Source organism: Primulina eburnea, chromosome 18, assembly GCF_022965805.1.
Source record: "Primulina eburnea isolate SZY01 chromosome 18, ASM2296580v1, whole genome shotgun sequence".
NCBI lineage: Eukaryota > Viridiplantae > Streptophyta > Magnoliopsida > Lamiales > Gesneriaceae > Primulina > Primulina eburnea.
Window position 1 is genome coordinate 30,276,937 of NC_133118.1, and position 19,616 is coordinate 30,296,552.

The following is a 19,616-nucleotide window of genomic DNA, read 5'->3' on the forward strand; positions in this document are numbered from 1 at the left end:
ATACTTGGAAATTTATTTTATTTTATTAAAGTTGAGGACATGATAGAAACCGTCAAGAACACCAAAATATGTATATCCATTTTTGCCCCTTCATTATAGACAAATTCGTCAAAATTGTAGTGTAATCTCTCACTATTTTTTATAAATACATTTTGACTCTCATTTAAATAAAAATTAAATTAATTATAAAAAATATTATACAAACACGTAATGCATCAATATACTACTATTTATTGATTCGTAGTTGCAGAGAAAGTCCTTGCGATGTCGTGGCTCTTGTTTTATGCAAATGTCCTCTGTGTACCACAAATTATATAATATGATTAGAAGTAGAAAATTTATATAATATCAAAAATATTTACATAAATATTCGAAATTAATTGTTTCTAAAACATTACATCAAATATATTTTTATAAAAATGATATTCATACTAATTTTATGATATTTTTTCAAAATTGTTGTTTAAAAATTATTACGCATAAAAGTATAACTTTTAATTTTGAATATCGGTAGGATTGACCCGTCTCACATATAAAGATTCGTGAGATCGTCTCACGAGATACCTACTCATTTTTGTCGTAGTGTTTTATTAAAAGAAAATGAAGTAGTTTGGTATCATCAATTTTAAAATTCCAAAATTAATTATTACTTTTTTTTAACTTAATGCAAAATTTATAATATAATATATATAATACAATAATTTTTTTTTTTAACTTCATGCAAAATTTATAATATAATATATATAATTACATATTATGTTATTTTCAAAGAACGCTCTGCTTCCTGGCAAAAACGCGTGAGCTTCCTTCCTACTTCTTGGAGGCAGTTCTTGGTCTTTCTCAAATTCCCAGATTACATAAAAATAAAAAAAAAGTTTTCTTTTTTAGTGCTTCGCTATTCCAAGAATCAAGTAAAAATCTTTAGGTCTGAAGCTATTCTCTTTTTATCTTCTTTATTGTATCACTACCTATTTCTGTTTTGTTTTTTGTTGTCCCTTTGTTCTGGACTATTTCGTAGTAGGCTACATATTCATCTCGAATTCCAAATTTGTGAGTGAAAAAAAAGATTATTTTTTTATTTTGGTTGTTGATAATAATAGTTCTTTACGTGGTAAATCTTCTTTACTCGGTTTGGGTTAAATTTGTTCTTTCTTTGCAATTTAAGCAGCGGTCTTCTGATAAGTGTGAACTGTTTTGACCCTGAAAGTGATCAAGAAGGAAAATCCCCTGAAATTCTGTTCTGATTCTTGAATCCTCTGTGCTGATTTATCTTTCTGTGGAATTTGTGGGAAATTTCATTTGGGATTTACTGGTATTGTTCTTTGTTGAAGTCCAAATTGGGGGGCTGTGGATCAGTGTCCTCTTTCGGTCAACACCCTTTTATCCTTTAGTTTTTATGCTTTCAAAGTCGAGTGGGATGTGGTTGCAAGAAAGATCTTGGAAAAATTTTCTTCTGTGTCAGTCAATGATACTCCCGTTCAAAGTTCATAGGTCTGGCTAGTAGAGCTTAAAGGCTAATACTACCATGCCTTAAAACCTTGCTTTACCTTGATTTACTATCCTTTTGGTGGAGTAGATTTTGAATTTGTTTCCCTAGTACCATCCAGAGAAGCATACTTGTGCCAATTTGCTGTCTTGATTATTTGGGTAGTCTTTGATTATCGGTAATGGAGGATTCTGAACTGGTGGATGGAGTCCTTGATGGACAACAGCATTTGATTCTTGTAGCTTATCATTCTGTTAAGGCTCTTGAGTCGACCAAGATATTGAACCAGGATATGAAAAGAAATATTGCTGGATTATGCGTTGAATTGTCTAAAATGATTGGACTCAATGAGGGTGATGTAGAAGATAATATAGAGATTGAGGATAGGCTTGCTTCAGCTCGGGACATGATCATGAATTTGCATTCGAACCACTCGAGGATATGGGATTCCAGCCCCTCCATAGTTTTAGATTATTTGAAAGCTATTGATGAGGTTCGGATCTTGGTTCAGAGCTTGGAAAGTGTGATGGTGAAGAGAAGTAGGAAAATGAAGGGAATTCTCGATCAAGCTCAAACTATTCAGCAAATAGCTATGGTTAGGCTCCAAGAAGAGTTGGTCCATATACTTGATCAGAACAAGCAGTGTTTTGGGCATGGTTATGTGCTACCTCCTGTTTGCGAGGAGGGTTTTGTGTACGAGGAATCGATCATTTCAAATGACGAAAATTCTGTGGAGAATGCATCTCGAAGGGAAAGCAGCGGCACAGAGACTGAAGAGTATTTGATGGATCTGGTCCATCCTGACATGATACCTCAAATAAAGTCAATAGCGAAATCAATGTTTGATTCAGGTTATGATCAAGAATTCTGCCAGGCTTTTGTGAAATTCTGGAGAGTGTCGATGGCCGAGTATTTGGCAGTTCTAAACATCGAGCGGCTTAGGATTGCAGATGTGCTTGCGATGGAGTGGGAATGCTTGAACTCCAGAATCCGGAAATGGCGCCGTGCTATGAGGGCATTCATTGGTGTTTATCTTGCTAGTGCAAAACGCCTCTTCGACCAAGTTCTTGGAGCATATGGTTGCACTAGTTCTATTTGCTTAGCCGAGGCTTCAAAGGCTTCTGTTCTATGCCTCCTGGATTTTGGCCAAGCTGTGGCACTCGGACCCCATAGACCAGAATGGCTCTATTGCTTACTTAACATGTACGATGATTTAGTCTCCCTTATCCCCGATGTAAACGCTTTATATCCTCAAGAAACTGGCCTGATTATCAACATTGAATTCCATGAGCTTTTGGCTCGACTAGGGGATTCGGCTAAGGCCACCTCTATGGGTTTTGGAAATTACATCGCGTCTTGTTCCTCCACTGCCCTTTCTGCAAATGGTGGTATTCACCCTCTGACTAAGTACACTGCAAACTACATGATCTGCTTTGTAGATTACGGTGATAGCCTCAATTTGCTTCTTGAAGATAATAATGCTGCGGCTGATCACTTGCGGTCATTTACATCAATACTAGAAGCCAACTTAGACAAGAAATCCAACTCATATCAAGATCTTGCTTTGAAGCAAATATTTTTAATGAATAATATGCATTACATGGTTCAAAAAGTTAAGAGCTCCAATGTCAGAACTTACTTGGGGGATGATTGGATCCGAGAACACATTTGTAAGTATCGGAAATATGCAACATGCTATGAACGAACCACTTGGAGTTCAGTACTTCCATTGCTACGTGGTGATGAGAAAACAGGGAAAGGCAACTCTAAAGGCAAGAATTCATGCTTTCAACACTGCTTTTGAGGATTTATATAGAAACCAAACGGGATGGTGTGTTCCAGATCTGGAGCTTCGCGAGGAACTAAGGATCTCAGCCTCGAAGACGGTTGTCCTTGCATATCGTACCTTTGTACATAACATTTCCAATATCGGTGACAAGTACATAAAGTATACAGAACAAGATTTGGAAACCTACATTCTCGATCTTCTCGAGGGTACATCAAAGTCGTTGAACCATTTGCGAAGGATGTAAGTTTGAATGGTCCTAAATCACTCTTCCTCCTTGACTAGTCTCAGTTAGGGGCTTTTTGTGTGTGTGACTGTGTGTAGTGTTAGCTTTTGTTTTTGCACAATATTCACTTTATCTTGCATTTAACATTTTTATTCAACTTGAAAAAAAAAAAAGTGTTTGAAGAGAATGGAACACTCTATTCCACATTGTACATGAAATGATAGTTTCAACTAGTTGTAAACTTTGTTTTTTTGAATAAAACATGGGATTAATATTAAGGAATATCCGGAAGAAATACAACATAAATAACTAAAGGAGGGGGTGGTCTTTCCTATAAGATCAGGCAAGGAAACAATCGCCTTGGCTAGACCGTGGGCATGAAAATCAGATTCATTGTGACAGAGGGGGCAAGTTTCGGAGACTTCGACTCTACGGGTTTCAAGAGCTTTTAATGTTGGTAAACAAGCTGAAAGCATTCGCCAGGTAAAATTCCTGACTCTTGGTGGGACTCGCATTTTCCAAAAAAATTTCCAGTTTATGATCACTGAATTTTGCAATATGGCATTAGCATTCATTAAAGCTTTGTATCCACTCCTCACTGTATAGAGCCCTTTGCTGTCATCCACCCACATCCAAATATCATCACAAGTACGGCTGCTTAAGGGAATTGATAGAATCAGTTTCTGGTCTTTGATTATGTCAATATCCCAACTTCCATCTGGTGTAATCCTTAAGGAGTTCACTGTTGCTTGGGCAAGCACTGGAGGACAATTTGTTTCAATATATGGATTGTTTAGATCTGGCATCTTGAGCACCCTCGCATCTTGGCTTTGTTTGGCTAAGAGGGCAGTATCATATTCTTGTATTCTCCTGAAGCCCAAACCGCCATCTGTTTTCCGAATGCACAATCTAGACCAGCTTTTCCATCGAAGTCCCCTGCCATCATTTCCAAATTGTCCCATATAGAATCTGAGCTGGTTTCTGTGTAGGCCACAGTGGCCATGGATGTGATTGACAGACCATTTGACGAGGAATCCGTATTGAGTAAAGAAACAAGAATCACCACCAAGATTACGATTCTGACGATTTCCCCACTTTAAAATAAAAAAAAAAAAAAAGAGTGAGTCGAGCTTTTCACAAGAGTTCCACCCACTCATCTCGGCCCACATGAATCATAATTATTAATAAAATATAATAGTAATTATATCACTAAATTTTAAAAATACACATTTGATAATTAATAAGAAAAAAATTAAATAAATCAAATAAAAAAGAATATTCTTTTTAGAGTAAGATTTGAAGTATATGAGTAAGAGATGATATTGTATTTGGTGTAGAAACTGCACTGTTTTAAAATAAAGTTGCTCTCAAATAGAGTTTTGGGTTGGAGATGACCTAATATAATAAATAACCAGGAAATTAGGGATGTAAACAAACCAAACTGTTCGCGAGCTGTTTGGAGCTCGGCTCAATAAAAAGCTTGTTTGAGTTCGTTTGTTAATCATATCAAACCAAGCTCAAGCTCGATTTTGAGCTCGACAACTTAATCAAACCAAGCTCAAGCCTAAGCATATTCGGCTCGTGAGCTCGCAAACATGTTCGTTAATAGGCTCGTGAGCTCGAACTCGGCTCGTTTAGATGGCTCGTAAGCTCGAGCTTGTCTCATTTGTTGAGTTGAAAAATAAAAATATTAGTACTAATAAAAGTTAAACTTTTATGTGTAATATAAAATTAGTTCATAGATATATTTAATTTTAACAAGCTCGAATCAAGCTCAAATTCGAGCTCAATTGTATGTTTTATGAGCTCGAAAACGAGCCGAACTCAAGTCAGGCTTGTTAAATAAGATAAACGAGCTATTAATAAACCAAGCTCGAGCCCGACTTGATTAACATGATAAACGGGCTTTTAACGAGTCGAACTCTAACTTTTCACAAGCTTGGTAATTTCAAGACAAGTCGAATTCTAGCCTGATGATAAAAGCTCGAATAAAGTTCGAGCTCGAGCTCTATCAATCTTAAACGAGCCAAACTCAAACCAGATGATAAAAGCTCGAATCAAGCTCGAGCTTGAATTAATCTTAAACGAGCCAAGCTCAAGCCTGATACTGTTCGATTTGATTTGGATCACTTACATCCCTACAAGAAATATTAAAGAATAACTTTGTTCAAATTTCTAAAAGATATGTTTAAATATTCGAGAAGCTACATATTTTAGAAAAAATCACGTAAATGTTATAATTTGATTTATGTATGTAAGCTGCCTCCTAGGTGACCATGTCATTTTAATATCTTTGAACTACAAAAATGAAATAAATAAACACAAACAAGTAAATTTTGACGATACTATTAAAAAAAATATTACTTTTCATCATAGACATAGATCGAGTTGACTCATCTAACAGATGTGTTATACCGTCAACCGTGTGATAAATAAATACTTTTGAGATTAATATTATTTTATGTATCAGAATGTATTTATGTTTATGTTGTGTTTTTTGCACTTTATTTTCTCTACCTCAGAAATATTACAAGGAAGAGAAAATGCAAGCAAGCCAGTTGAACTACACAAGTTGTAGCTGTATGTACCAGCCAAAAGCAATCGAACAAAATTCTACATTGCATAGAACTACTAATGTTTGAACTTTGTGATCATGGATACAATCTTATCTAGTAATTTATAAGCGTCTTCCTCATCAGACGGGAATGGCGAAGCCCACTCCTGATACTGATGGAGACTGCCTGTGAAATCTGTAAAGAGTCCATCAACACCAATCGTGTGCATCCAATACTTGTATTCGTTATATGGGTCTTCACTGAAGTTGAAGTGCAGAAACTGGTTCTCGTTTCGGAATGTGTAGGGGTGCACCTGAATCAAAACACCATTTTAAGATGCTTCTGATTCTTGACATATTCGTTGAGATTGTAAGTAAAGTAACATCAACTAATATGGAATGTTTCGCACGAATGACACAATCTTTGAGTTTAGAAATGTCCATAAAGAATACTCGGTATTTGTTATGCTTGGATTGATTATTCCTGGCAAAAACGAGTTTGTACCTGAAGATTATGAGTGTGTGCCCTAGCTACAAGATCGGTGGGCGTTTGCAGATAATTATCTGATGCTGTAACAAGGGTATCCTTCCAAGGTCCGATTCCCACAACATATTCTTTGATAAAGTCGAGATATTTATCTGAAGTGATCTCCCAAAATGACTGTCACAGCATTAGCATTCGTGTCACATTTCTAGCATTAGATTAAGAATATATACAGATAACAAGAATCTTGAGTTGATGCGAGAAAGGATATTGTCTTGTGAGTGAAGACAATTTCATGAAGTAATGAATACAAAAACTAATCTGGCGAACATAGTAAGCATCATGTAATTCTCTGTAAACGTGAAAAACTAGTGGATACCGCCATATTACAGTCAAGATGGCCAACCAAACAGAACTTTTGCTCAAGGAGTTTTTCTCAAACTTTATAGCCTACAATGGGATCAGATGATCATTAAAATTAAAACTGTTTGTATTTCATGCTTTGGCTTTTGGAAAGAATTTGTGCACAACTTAAATAATAGCCAAAATTCTACCCCAAAAAGAACATGTTATTATCTGGCCAGATGTAAAAAAGGATGAAGTGAAAAGTATAGACCTGATTTGTATCCTGAGTAGGCATCGTTGTATCATCAATAAGAAAAATCTTGGGCACATCAGTCAGGTTGGATATATAGGTAAGAGACGTGGGTGCAAACGACTGGATAAAAACAGGTTGTTTCAACCATTGCTTTGACAAATAGGATCCCTTATATCCGTACTTCTCGAGTGTCTCGACAAATTTATCCTCAAATTTCTTTCCACCTGACCATCTCACCTGCTCAAACAAATAGTGTAAACACCAGACGAGTCAACATTTTTTAAGACAAATAAGTAGTCAGTTTATCATTCAAATCTGTTACTCGAAATAAGATAGGGTTGTAGTAAGAAGAAAAGAAGGAACTTACATGTTGATTGATAAATACTGGATTTTTTATCTCTGGATATATTCCAACAACTCGTGGTGCATCAAGAGCGATTGAAATAAACTCTTCAAAAGTGATTATAGGAAATTTACCTGCAAAGTGGATATGAAACAAATTAAAGGTGTTGGCTTTTCTGTTTCGGACATAATGTGTTTCATATTTATTTTCATATAATTGTACCACATCTTCAAGACTAACCGTTATACTGCTGATCCCGAAAATGATATCTCTGCTTCACTCGCAACGATTTTAACTCTTCTATGGTGAAATCAACTGGACATCATAACAGCAGATATAAAAATTTTGAACTACAAAAAATAAGCAGAAAATATTGTACTGTGACACAGATGAATTATGGCAAACATAGATCACACCTTAAAGTCCACCTCGATCAGATGCATGAAATGTGAAGATAGCAATGCCAGAAAAATATTTCCAGTTCTGATTGTGTTCTAACCTGTGAAATAGCCTGTAATATTGTCCCCTTGAACCTCATAAGTCCTCTTTCTATCAAAGAATTCCTTGTGCATAGCTATATCAGTTGTATCATCAAGGTTTACATCATGGAAGCATATAAGAACACCATCTTTTGAAGACAGAATATCAGACTCTATGAAATCAGCCCCTTCTTCAATAGCTCGCTGCAAGTTAGTTTATCACATATATATCAAATATGACCGTAGCGTGCAGAAAATATAACTAATCAATCCAACATTGATAAAAAATTCGCATTAGGATTGGCCTGTTGTGAGTGAACAATATTAGCTTTGAACTGACCATATTCAAGTCTCTATACTAGTTCAAAAGGTATTAACTACTACTGAGCCATGATATCGAGAATGATGCATTTGAGATCATGATGTTAATTTCATGGAAGTAACTGAATTAATTAATTACTGACAACGAGAAGGAACTTCAGTAAGACATGTTGGACGACAATAATAAGCACATATATATATGGAAGGTACAGGAAAATATACCATGTAAGCAGCAGCTGTTTCTTCGGGAATTTCTCCATTCGAACCACGATGTGCAATGTTGTATGGACGAAATGTTTGAAGTGGCTGTCTGTTTCTGTCATTTCTTCTGCTGGGAAGAGGGTAAAGAGCTCTTGCCGAGCACCCAACAATCAATAGAAGAAAAAAGAGAGGGGCATGACCTGCAAAGCAATGCAGGACATATAAAACTGAGCACTGGGAAATAGGTACGTGATGCCAATCTTTTGTTTTTTTTTTTTAGTATTGAAAGGAAAATTTTACATAGTATCAGTTTGAAGCACACAATTGTAATACAATAATTCTTAGAACATGAAACAAAATTACCAACTGATAGAGACAAGCATTTTACAGAATTAAACAACACAACACAGAATTTTAGTTAAATTAAAATAAAGAGATTAACAAATTCCTGCTATGTAACGTTGTGTGAGAGTAAACCACATCAACAATAGCCATCAGATAAGCTAATTTGAGCACGTAAAATCTTTTCAGACTATGTTGTCCTTCTGAGGCTGTTTCTTCCATAAACACAACAAATATGCACCAGCTGGCAGTTTGCCACTCAAACTTAACAAGCATGAGCAAAAATTCATGTCACCGACTACAAAGCTCAAGACTTTTAACATCCAAACCGACTGTCATCAACGAAATCTGAGTACAAAATACCAAAAATCAGATTGATTTGATCGAATGCTTGATGCCCGTGTAGCTCAAGTTGCTCCGATTGTATGAATCATCAAATACTATCTAATTTTGCAACAAATTTTTAAACAGAAAAATGTTCAAACATAAATCAGTTCAGACATTGCTGACACAGAAGTAAAATTCATAAAAATCCCACAAAACCCAGCTGCCCAAAACTGATATAGTTCGATACATTCCAGAAAGCAGCAATATACGTAACAAAGCAGACTCGACATTTAATCATGCATTCTACCGAAATTAAAAAACAGAAGCAAACGCTATATCTTTAAACAAACAAAATCAGTAAATTATCGCCATAATCTCTCTGTACGATCACAAGAAACATTGAGCAAATTTCAAGAAATGCATAAAATTGATACTCACAGAACGAACCCATTAGCTCTGGTGCTGATCCCGTTTTCCTCCTCCCTCTTTGAATGCTCTTTAAATACAAATTTTGATTCAAATGGTTCCTTGTTTCTTCATTATATATCGTCGCGAATGCGGATTCTTTGCCTTGGATCTACATAAACTGTGCGAATATTCCAACCATCGGAGGAGAAAGCATGCGAGAGAGAAGGCCGTCTCAAAGGTTCTTGATTATTTTAGGAATTCAGGCCTTTAATTCTTCGACTATTTTGTGTTGGTTTGACTGCTGATGCCATAGAAGCGAATAATTTGGTGCATGTGTGTGTAATCCATCTCTCTTCCATATCATCCACCATTCATTTGTTCTTATTTTTCTTTAAAAAGATTCATTTGTTCTTATAAATAATCGACAAAATATCAATTATTTGTATATATTATATGAAAAAAAAATTATTTTTTTATTTTTGTTAAATTAATTATAATCTTGTAACCTTTACATTTCACAATCAATTTCAATCATTTTAACCAAAATTACGGAAATAAATTATTAATTTTTTAGAATTATATTGATAAGCACATTTACATATCACCACGATATACGGCAAAAACTTGTGTGAAACTACACACGGGGCGTATTTTAGGAAATGATCTTTTATTTGGGTCATCCTAAAAAAATATTAATTTTTATACTAAAGTGTGTTGTGAGAGAATAATAGATATTATGTAAATATTTATGTTAAATATTTTTTAATAATCATTTGACACGGTTGACCTATTTTATACTATTTGATATAATGGATCTTAAACGGTCAAAATGATATTAAAACGAAAATTTAACGAAAATATTGCTATATCTATCCTTATTATCCACTCAACAAACCATCCTAGAGTATGTCATATCAGTAAGATACCATATCACAGATTTCTGAGCGCTCACAGAGACCACTCACTTGTTTATAATTTAACATCATCATTTAAATCGATGACTAAAAATTTCATGTGCTCGATACACATTGTCTAGATAAATGTGGGTCAACTTTTTATGAGCATCTTCATCTTTTTGGAATAATATTTCATAATCGAACATTTCCCCCAAGCCCATAATATGTACCCAATGATATTATTAGTTCTCGTAACAAAAAAATTTATGAACATTATATTAAGAATAAATATGAATTGTTGAATGTATATTTGACATAATATCTTTAGATAGGTTGAACCCAAAGCACATGAGAGCTCTAATCTCACGATAATCTTTGAAATCAGTCATCAAAATCTCAAGTGCTCTAACAATATCTTGATTCTCATTAGGAGCAAAGACCCTCGAGATTCATTAAAAACAGGCTTCCTACATTTACAATAATCGAAAATTAAGGTGTTTGCAATCGTTTTGATTGCACGGGACCGGTGATTTTTGACCAATATTGGTGTTGGCAATCAAGAAGATTACCTGCATCTCAAAAACTTACTTCTTTGGTTGATCCAAATAACTCCCAAAAGGTACTCAGATACCAGGACATGTCCTGTTTGAGATGATGGTTTCTTTTTCTCCATGGCAATGGTGAACTAGTAAAACATTCAAGAAACAGCAATTGAGCTCCACAAAACAAGATGGGAATATCTTATACTAACTCTTCACCCTCACATCGGTAGGAAAACCAAGAGGAAAGGGTGTAAAACAAGGAATTTAGAATAAATTTCAAGTGCATATACAAAAAAAGAAAATCCGATGTTCTTCGTTGCAATTAAAATTTCATCGATGTAAAACTTGTTTCACAAACAGCTGGTCTAAAAAACATTGATTTAGAAAATGATTAATGGAAAGTGAAAGCAGAGCCAAAAAACGAGCCACCACACTGAAATAGCTAGGCACTTGGTAGTGCAGTTCATTTTCATATGGCCATCATATAACCATACTGGCGCATCAAGACAATGGAGCCAGCAAAGAGCCCAAATGCACGGAATAACTTCTGAAATGAGAGAAAAGAATGGGATAATGAGTTAAATAAAAAAAAGACATCAGAAAGCATATAGCAGAGCGATTTAGAGTCGTAAATTTAGACCAACAATAAAAAAAATACTCACAAAAATAAGACTGCTGGTGAATTTTTTGGATCTAAGAAAGTAGTAGGGCGTATGCAAAGAAAATGATGTCTACGAATTTCTTAAACACTAAATCTTCCAACGAACCAATGAAACAACAAAAATAAGGTTATCCACAAAACTGCAAATCCTTTGCACAAAAAGATAACTGAACAGGTTGTAAAGTTGGTATATTAAATTGGAATCCGAACTGGGAGAGCGAAAAACATCGTAAATTTTTGCCATTCCTTTTACCAATCCATTTGGTATTCAACATTATTCCCCACGTTCACGATGGATTATATCATTATATTCCCATCACAAATTCCTTGAGGCAGGTGAAAATGGTGAAAACTAATTTTCATGGAATTTTCTTTCCAAGATTATTGGAAGATATCAAGGCTTTGCTAACTCGGGATCATTGTGTAGAGATCGTTCATATTTATTGCGCGGGGAATCAAGCTGTGGATTGCCTCGCAAATTTTGCCATTAATAGTTGTCAACAAATTCTCTTTTTTGGATGCATTTCCTTCTAGTCTAGAGAAAATTCTTCGCTGCGATCTCATGGAAATAGCTTATCCAGAAATTCGCATGTTTTAGATTTCTTTTTTGGTTTGATTTGATTTGTTCCTTTTCTGTATTTGGGTCGCTGTACCCTGTTCTTCTAGCAAAAATTAGTCCTTACAATAGGATATCTTCACATTTCTTTCAAAATCAAAAAAACAAAAAAGTTTTCCCAGTCCAACATCCAAAAATACCCTATTGGAAAGATAGCAAACCCTGCACTAAAAGGGGCTGAAAAATGTCTAAGATGCAGTGAGCGCTGCAATCCATTCATATCTACCTCCACCGTCCATATTCCCAGAGATCTAATTGATTTCGTGATTTTGTAGGAGTAAAAACAAGCAATCAACATACACTCCACTGGTTTCGAAAAAACTGAAAAATGTTTTCCCTGTCAATTCAAACAACCAGAACGACTCATCGAAGCTCAAAAAATGCTAAACAATAATTACTTTTATTCCATAAAACCAAAGATCAGATGTAAAAATCTCAGCTGCGAAACATACAAGGAAAAAGTTCCTCATCCCAGTGATCACAAATAAAACTCAACCTATCGGCAAATAAATTCACTTTACTACCAATTTTATCTCTAAAAACAAAGAAAAATTTAAACACCGAAAAGGATTAGAGAAGCAATAGAAAAAGGTGATTCAAAAATACCATGTTGAGCTCCCATTTTTCAGGATCATGGACTTGAGAGTGCCAAAAAGCTTTGATATTCTCCACCGATAACACTCCATCCGCCATCAGAACGCCTTCTTCCTCGCTTTTCTGCTACCCACGGCGGAGATAACTCGAGTGTGCGTTTTTTCAGTGCGTGTAGATGTTAGGGTTTTGGATCGGGGTTTTAGGGAGAGAAACCAGGAGTAGAGGGGCCTTTATTGAATTCTTTTTATGAAGATTTAAATAAATAATAAATCGGTTAATTAAATTGAACACACTTCGAACCCTAAACCAAGATCCTTTTTTTTCGACTCCAAAAAATTGTGGCTCGATTTCCATTATGTTCTTATAAATGAAAGGCCAAAATCAACATCGAAATCGAAATCGATAATTAATTTTAAGTTTAAAAGTAGGTCTAATGTGATAAGATCTGACAAAATTTAAATAATATTTTTTATAAACGAATCAGATCAAATATAATATCAAAATTGACTGTGTTATGCGTTTTATTTGCCTTTTTGTTGCTTAGGCAGTGGTTTTTGGGATTTTGTATTGTGTTTTAGTTTGGTCTCCTGTTTTTCATGTTTGGGTTTTTGGTTTCTGTTTTAACGCTTAATTTTGTTTTAAAGTCGAATATCAATATCTCGAGCTTACAAAATCCTAGGACATGAATAATAGAGAAAAGATTAAGTAACCAACTTCTGCAAAGGGTGAAGAACTCATACCAGTAGATCAAACATGAATGGTGTGGCTTCATAGCATTAAAAGGTAAGAAACCGAATGCAGTGAGAAATAGGTCATTTCGGGTCAACAAGAAAGCAATTTCTTGAGCATGGTCACCTTATTATATAAAAAAACTAAATATAATGAGTGGTGATGCATTTGCTTCCAAATATTTACACTTATAAAAAAAAGATATCTCAAATATCACATAAGTATTTAAAAGTTTTAACACATTCATCTCGATCAATTCAACAGAAAATAATCACATCCTGAAATTTATCTCTAGGTTTTTCTCTTCGAACAACAGCTTAATCTCTTGAATTTGCTGTTGATGTTCTTTATTCAAGCTCAAAAGCTCCCTCTCACTTCTTAGCACCTCGCCAATGTCATTGTATTCTCCTTCACCTCAGTCAAAGCCATTCTCAAACAATGTCCTACCGGTTAAAAAATCTATGTTGTTCTTATGTTTAAGTTTTTGAAGCACCGGTTTCCCTTCTACTGGGAAGTGGAAGAGAGAAATAAGTGAGTTATTCCTACTGCTCTCTTGTTCCTAAAATGAACAGACTTCGTATATGATTTTGTTTTCAGATGATTTGTTCAATGACAGAAATACAAGGGAATATGTGGTTCTTGTTTGTTTCGGCTTGTTATCAGTTTCCTGCGTTTTATTTGCCTTTTTGTTGCTTAGGCAGTGGTTTTTGGGATTTTGTATTGTTTTTTAGTTTAGTCTCCTGTTTTGTATGCTTGTGTTTTCTTATGCTTTGTGAGTTTTTGGTCTTTTAATTTATGTTTTAATGCTTAGCTCAGCCAACCAAAGGATCTAGCTTGGATTTGATAGAAGGGATTTAAAGTATTTGTTGTGCTTGTAAAAGTGTTTTAAGCTAATTGTTATTGATTTGTAAAATTCACCTTCGTTGTATTTGAGGAAATAAACCATTTAAAATATTTTATTACTTTTTACTTTGCGTAAACAAAAGGTATAACTTTTTTCTGTTTTTGGGAGGAAAAAATATCGTGCTTTCGGGAAAAAATGTCCTACCGATAGTAAAACATTTATCTTATAGTCTAAAAAATATTTAATTACTAAAAATTAATATGGATCTATTGAGAACTCTGAATTACATTCAACAAAACCTTCATCTATAGTACTTGTTTTTATTTATTCTTTACATTAGTTTACTTTTTTGCGTTATAATATATAAATAACTTTTACTAATGTTATTGATATGTTTTATTTTCTTTGCTGATATATCCATTGTTGACCATTTGAGGATGTGTATAACTTGCAATATTATTGACAACTAGCAAATGTTTGATATATAGTTAGCTCGTTCCCAGTTTTGATCATTGCCCACTATTTATAATCTTTAACTTGTAGATATAATCAATAAAAACCAATACATAATGTAGCTACTCAAAATATATTAATGTTTATGAGTGAATACGTTCAACAATTTATGTTTACTCCGAGATTAGAAATTTAAACAGGCTAAACGGCTTGTTCTCTCAAAACAAGTACAACATGAAGACAAGAAGATAACAAGCACAAAAGAAATGACAAAGCCATAGAAAATGAAACAAGGTCTATCATGTTCTAAAAGAGAAAACCATACAAATTCAAGATGATGAAAAAATTGTTGATTTCAGTAAAAAGATAGAAAATTTAAACAAAACAGTCACATAAAAATGACTCAAAAACTGAAAATTAAACAAAAAAATATTTGATAATTTTTTTTTATATCATGAATTTTTTATAGAAAATGAAACTTTTGATTTACTCGATATAAATATTTTATGTTCACTTATTCCTTATAAATTATTTCATTCGACGTTTATTCATTCACCACGTACAACGATATACTAGAACAAGTCATATTCATTCACCACGTACAACGATATACTAGAACAAGTCATTTTCAATCAATGAAGCTTCAATTTCTCATCGACAAAGAAGTTCAAAAAACGATTTTGAGAAAGAGCTGATGCTAACATATATAAAATCTTTTTAAACGAAAATTAATAGAATACTACTCAAAATTTAGAAATTGTGGCTTTAGATTTTTTTGCTTAAAAAAGTAAAAAAAACAAACTGTTTAAATTAGTGCGTGCACCTACATTATAACTGCTTATACTTTAAAAAAAGAGTAGGTCTTATACGAGACCGTCTCACGGATCTTAATCTGTGAGACGGGTCAACCTTACGGATATTCACAATAAAAAGTAATACTCTTAACATAAAAAGTAATATTTTTTCATGGATGACCCAAATAAGAGATCCGTCTCACAAATACGATCCGTGAGACCGTCTCACACAAATTTTTACCTTAAAAAAAAGAGAGAGAGAAACTCAGAAAACGGAGTTCCATATTATTACTTCGATATAAAATCTAGTCGTCAATAACAATTCTTCAGCAAAAATACTGCTTTCTTGCACCACGAAAAGATAATCGGAAACCTTGAATTCAAAACCATCTTTGGTTACTAAATAATGTTCTATCCCGAGAGGTTTGAAGTAAACATAAAACCAATATTCTCAGAAAAAGACCAGACACACATGGAAAAGGAATCCTAATCTTGTGTAGCAGCACCCTGGTTTAGCTCTGCAAATCTCATGCCAACACGCATAGAGTGTTTCAGGAACTTCTCAGCACATCTGCGAACACAAGTTTCCTCTTGCTTGTCAAGAGTTTTGCGACGGAAAGTGTCAACACAGTCGGTGAAACATCTCTCCACCAATGAGTTATACATCCTTAAACTGCAGAATAAACACATGAAAATATAATTTCACCCCCATTTCAAATATATAGTGTTTTTTTTTATGTAAACCAACCATTCAAATTCATCTGAACCGGTGTGTGATAATTCTCAACAGACAAGACTTGGGTCAGATGCAATAATTTGGTCCATAAACACAGAAAATATACAATACTTCTCATAAAACAAGAATCCATGATGGGACACTTTGGTCTACATATGAAAAAAACAAAACTCAGTTTCTGAACTGTACCAATGTGTAAAAAATCTAAAAAAAAAAAACAAGACTCCGTGTTGGATGCTATTCCAGAGAGAGAAAACAAAAGAAAAAACAATCTAATTCAGGAAAATTCATAATGAAATACTACTGCTAACAGACAAGACAAGTACATATAGGAACACAATACATAGAGGAGAAAAAAAACCGCCACTTTCAAGTATTAGTTATGCACATATTACAGAACACTTAGGATATCAAGTTCCCCATAGAATTATTACAAGACAAGTACTAGCAAGAATTATGACACTTCAAGCAAGAAGCATACAAGCCTTTTTTTTAACAACAGAGCACTGAGCATACAAGCTTTAAAGTCTCTCAAACACCAAAAGACAGAAAATACATTCGTTATTATATTCACAAAGAATGCAAGTTGAGTAAAAAGTATAGTTTTAGGAAGCCCGCCATGCAATTGGGAGTTAAGGCACATCCATGCATAGCCATACGTACAGAAAGAGATAGACAGGGGACTGTAACATACCTCTGGACCATAAAAACACACAAATTACTCTAGTGAAGCTCGAAAGAAAGGTTAAGCAAAACTCAGATATAGAAAATAATGCCAAATTACTACAGAAAGTTTTCGACAAGTTTAAATAAGCAACAAGTATGTACACAAACATTCTTAGTTCAATCATCTATCTTAAGTATAAGAGATGGAGTATTAATTTGATAGAGATCAAAGTGAGGAATACAAAATTAAACATCAGTGCACCGTTTGGCGCAAGGGACACGATTCCACCTCCTCGTTTAATCTTAACCTAGAGTTTGGCTCAAGAATTACAACAATTGGAGTTAAAAATGATTATATCTTTCACTTTATTCTCCATACATTGTAGCTCCTTCATTATTAAGATGACAATATTATTAATAATCCTCATAGTATTATGATACATTATCTCACACTCCCAGAAGAATAAGCACATTCAATAAGAAGGAAAAATTAATGATGTTGTCAGTAAGCCTAAGGCAAAGAGTACAACAAATTTGCATCTTAGATAAAAATAAAAAAAATTGAACGGAAACAGCAAATAATTTTAGACACATACTCACAAAATAAAGCTGTACCTATCTTCAATTCATCAACAGAACAGGAGAAAATCCGAAACTTAGAAAAAAAAACCCCCAAAATTCTGCCTCGGACAAATTAGGTTAGCTGGTGCATACCTGTCGCGGATTTGGAGCTGGTCGATCATGGCCGTCATTCGGAGCTTATCTTCCTCCGGAAGAGCGTCCAAATCTCCAAGCATGCTCTTGTCCATTTCGGTGACTTCGGGAGAGTGCAAACTGCGATGCACGAAGTATAACTCTATTGTGCAGGGATCGATGTTCTCTAAAACCCTAACTTCAGGACTCGGGAGGAAGATCAAGGCAGTTTAGTTCACCGTGTTTTAAGAGATAGAATGAACGGACAGGATTTGTAACATCGGGCGGCTCAAAATAACTCAAGACTTGGAGAACAATTAATTCACATTGGATTAGAATTTTCTCCACGAGTTTCTTCCATTTTTTCGGGTTTGGTGATTTTAAAATATCCAAAATAGTTCGAGACTCGAACCCGAGACTCGAACCCATATTCATTTTGCCTCATTAATATTTTTAAAATGGAGATAGGGGCGAAGATGAGAATTTGATCCCCGTGGTTCCACGAACCCGAAAAACAGAGATCGGAGTGGGAATGAAATTCGAGGATGGCCGTAGGGGTGTCAAAATGCGACACGACCCGTCAACCCAACACGACCCAACACGAAAAAAATCAGGTTCGGATTGGGGTTTTTCGGGTTCGGGTTGGGTGGAATCGGGTTAGTGCCATGTTAGGCGGGTTTCGGGTTGGGTCGGGTGGGGTCGCGGGTTGACCCGCGAACTTTTTTTTTGAAAATATTACTTATATTTTTATATATTGTATGTTTGAACAAAATTTATTGTATATTTATATGATAAATTTTCATCATTTAATAATTATTTTGCATATTTTTATTTTTTAACAATTTTTTATTTGATTTAATGAATATACTTTTAATATTATACGATTAAACTTTCAAATTTAAATCGAAAATTTTGTTATTACGTGTTTAGATTAAAATATTATTATTATTTTTTATTTTTTTGAATTTTTTTCATTAATTTTTTAAAAAAAATTTAAAAAAATTAATAAAATTCGGGTTATGCGGGTTAGACGGGTTGAGTCGGGTTATACGGGTTCGTGTTCGGGTTGGGGGTTTTCGAGTTGCTTCGGGTTCGGGTTGGGTTCGGGTTGAAAAAAAAAATAAAAAAATTTCGCGGGTTGACCTGAAACCCGACCCAACCCACCCGATTGACACCCCTAAGGATGGGGATGGCAAACGCGCCCCGCCTCGCTCCATTTCCATCCCTAAACACTTGTATATGCACTTTTGGTACGACATTCCACTTTCACAGTTTAGATGACACTCATATATAAAATGTTATGAAATATATCAAAATTGTAGCTCTACTAGATAAGTGTTAAGTGAACACGGTGAAAAATTATATATATATAAATATATATATATATATATATATATATATATATATATATATATATATATATATATATATATATATATATATATATATATATTTCTTAAGCTTCATTTTTTGAGCAAACTAGTTACTTTTTTTTATGTCACGATTCTAACACTACTCTATCGATATTCACAATAAAAAATAATAATCATAGCATAAAAAGTGATATTTTTTCGTGGATGACCCAAATAAAATATCTGTCTCACAAAATACGATCCGTTTCACACAAGTTTTTGCCCTCACACTAATATTTTAAACTCAAGACTTAATTATAACAATCATTTCTTCAACTAAACAAAAGAAAATAAATTATTTTATTTTTATCATACCAAAAATTAATCGCTAATTATTTTAACTTACCACACGCATAAAAAATATTCATTATAAAATAAAATCATATATTAAAACGGTATATATTATATACAATATATTTTTTGAT

The 19,616-nt window shown here is 34.1% G+C and overlaps 3 protein-coding genes and 1 long non-coding RNA gene across 5 annotated transcripts; 1 reads left to right on the top strand and 3 right to left on the bottom strand.

Moving 5' to 3' along the window:
• The first annotated feature begins 773 nt into the window (after nucleotides 1-773).
• LOC140819293 (exocyst complex component EXO70E2-like) lies at nucleotides 774-3,776 on the top strand. The gene is made up of 2 exons (XM_073179297.1): nucleotides 774-925; nucleotides 1,166-3,776. The coding sequence occupies exon 2, from the start codon at nucleotides 1,668-1,670 to the stop codon at nucleotides 3,288-3,290; it is 1,623 nt and encodes a 540-aa protein (XP_073035398.1). The 5' UTR covers nucleotides 774-925; nucleotides 1,166-1,667; the 3' UTR covers nucleotides 3,291-3,776.
• Nucleotides 3,777-6,074: 2,298 nt separating this feature from the next.
• On the bottom strand, nucleotides 6,075-9,930 carry LOC140819996 (glycerophosphodiester phosphodiesterase GDPD6-like). 2 transcript variants are annotated; one of them, XM_073180290.1, is made up of 8 exons: nucleotides 9,595-9,930; nucleotides 8,500-8,678; nucleotides 7,977-8,160; nucleotides 7,718-7,792; nucleotides 7,502-7,611; nucleotides 7,153-7,371; nucleotides 6,558-6,713; nucleotides 6,075-6,366 (listed from the first exon to the last, which is right to left on the bottom strand). In XM_073180290.1, the coding sequence occupies exons 1-8, from the start codon at nucleotides 9,596-9,598 to the stop codon at nucleotides 6,130-6,132; spliced, it is 1,164 nt and encodes a 387-aa protein (XP_073036391.1). In that variant the 5' UTR covers nucleotides 9,599-9,930; the 3' UTR covers nucleotides 6,075-6,129. The 2 variants fall into 2 exon arrangements, with proteins under 2 accessions (XP_073036391.1, XP_073036390.1); XM_073180289.1 differs by having other exon boundaries at nucleotides 9,586-9,929.
• Nucleotides 9,931-11,302: 1,372 nt separating this feature from the next.
• LOC140820109 (uncharacterized) lies at nucleotides 11,303-13,101 on the bottom strand. Its single transcript, XR_012115349.1, has 2 exons — nucleotides 12,877-13,101; nucleotides 11,303-11,540 (listed from the first exon to the last, which is right to left on the bottom strand). It is a non-coding gene; the product is annotated as an uncharacterized lncRNA (long non-coding RNA).
• A 2,845-nt stretch (nucleotides 13,102-15,946) lies between these two features.
• Nucleotides 15,947-18,026, bottom strand: LOC140820170 (mitochondrial import inner membrane translocase subunit Tim9). Its single transcript, XM_073180494.1, has 2 exons — nucleotides 17,801-18,026; nucleotides 15,947-16,357 (listed from the first exon to the last, which is right to left on the bottom strand). Exons 1-2 carry the CDS (start codon nucleotides 17,893-17,895, stop codon nucleotides 16,171-16,173), a joined length of 282 nt encoding a protein of 93 aa, XP_073036595.1. The 5' UTR covers nucleotides 17,896-18,026; the 3' UTR covers nucleotides 15,947-16,170.
• Between the last annotated feature and the right edge of the window lie 1,590 nt (nucleotides 18,027-19,616).